At 43.8% G+C, this 219-nt stretch overlaps 1 protein-coding gene across 1 annotated transcript in view; it reads right to left on the bottom strand.

The window, feature by feature from the left end:
- LOC118324851 (protein phosphatase 1 regulatory subunit 12A-like) overlaps positions 1-96 on the bottom strand; it is a gene marked incomplete at its 5' end in the record, with an annotated part of 3,203 nt that extends 3,107 nt beyond the window's left edge. The window contains 1 exon segment of the mRNA XM_035657334.1: positions 46-96. Coding sequence (XP_035513227.1) covers positions 46-96 — 51 coding nt within the window.
- Positions 97-219: the final 123 nt, after the last annotated feature.

Below are 219 nucleotides of genomic sequence, written 5' to 3'. Positions count from 1 at the left end.
CAACAACAACAACAACAGGTAACATCGTCAGCAGGGATGCATTACCTTTCTCTCCAGATCCAGCAAGGCTGAGCAGTCACTGAAGCGCTCCTGTCTCTGTTGGATACAACAAATCAACAACATTAACATCAACAGCACAACAGCAGGTTGACATGATCACGACACCTTTAAGGGACAGACACGGAATAATAATTCAATCTCTGAATGATGTTTCCTGCT

The sequence above is a fragment of the Morone saxatilis genome, unplaced genomic scaffold (assembly GCF_004916995.1).
Source record: "Morone saxatilis isolate NCDOM2014 unplaced genomic scaffold, NCSU_SB_2.0 Contig15, whole genome shotgun sequence".
NCBI classification, from domain to species: domain Eukaryota; kingdom Metazoa; phylum Chordata; class Actinopteri; family Moronidae; genus Morone; species Morone saxatilis.
Note: the sequence above shows the minus strand (reverse complement) of the source record. Positions and strands in the feature narration are given on the sequence as shown.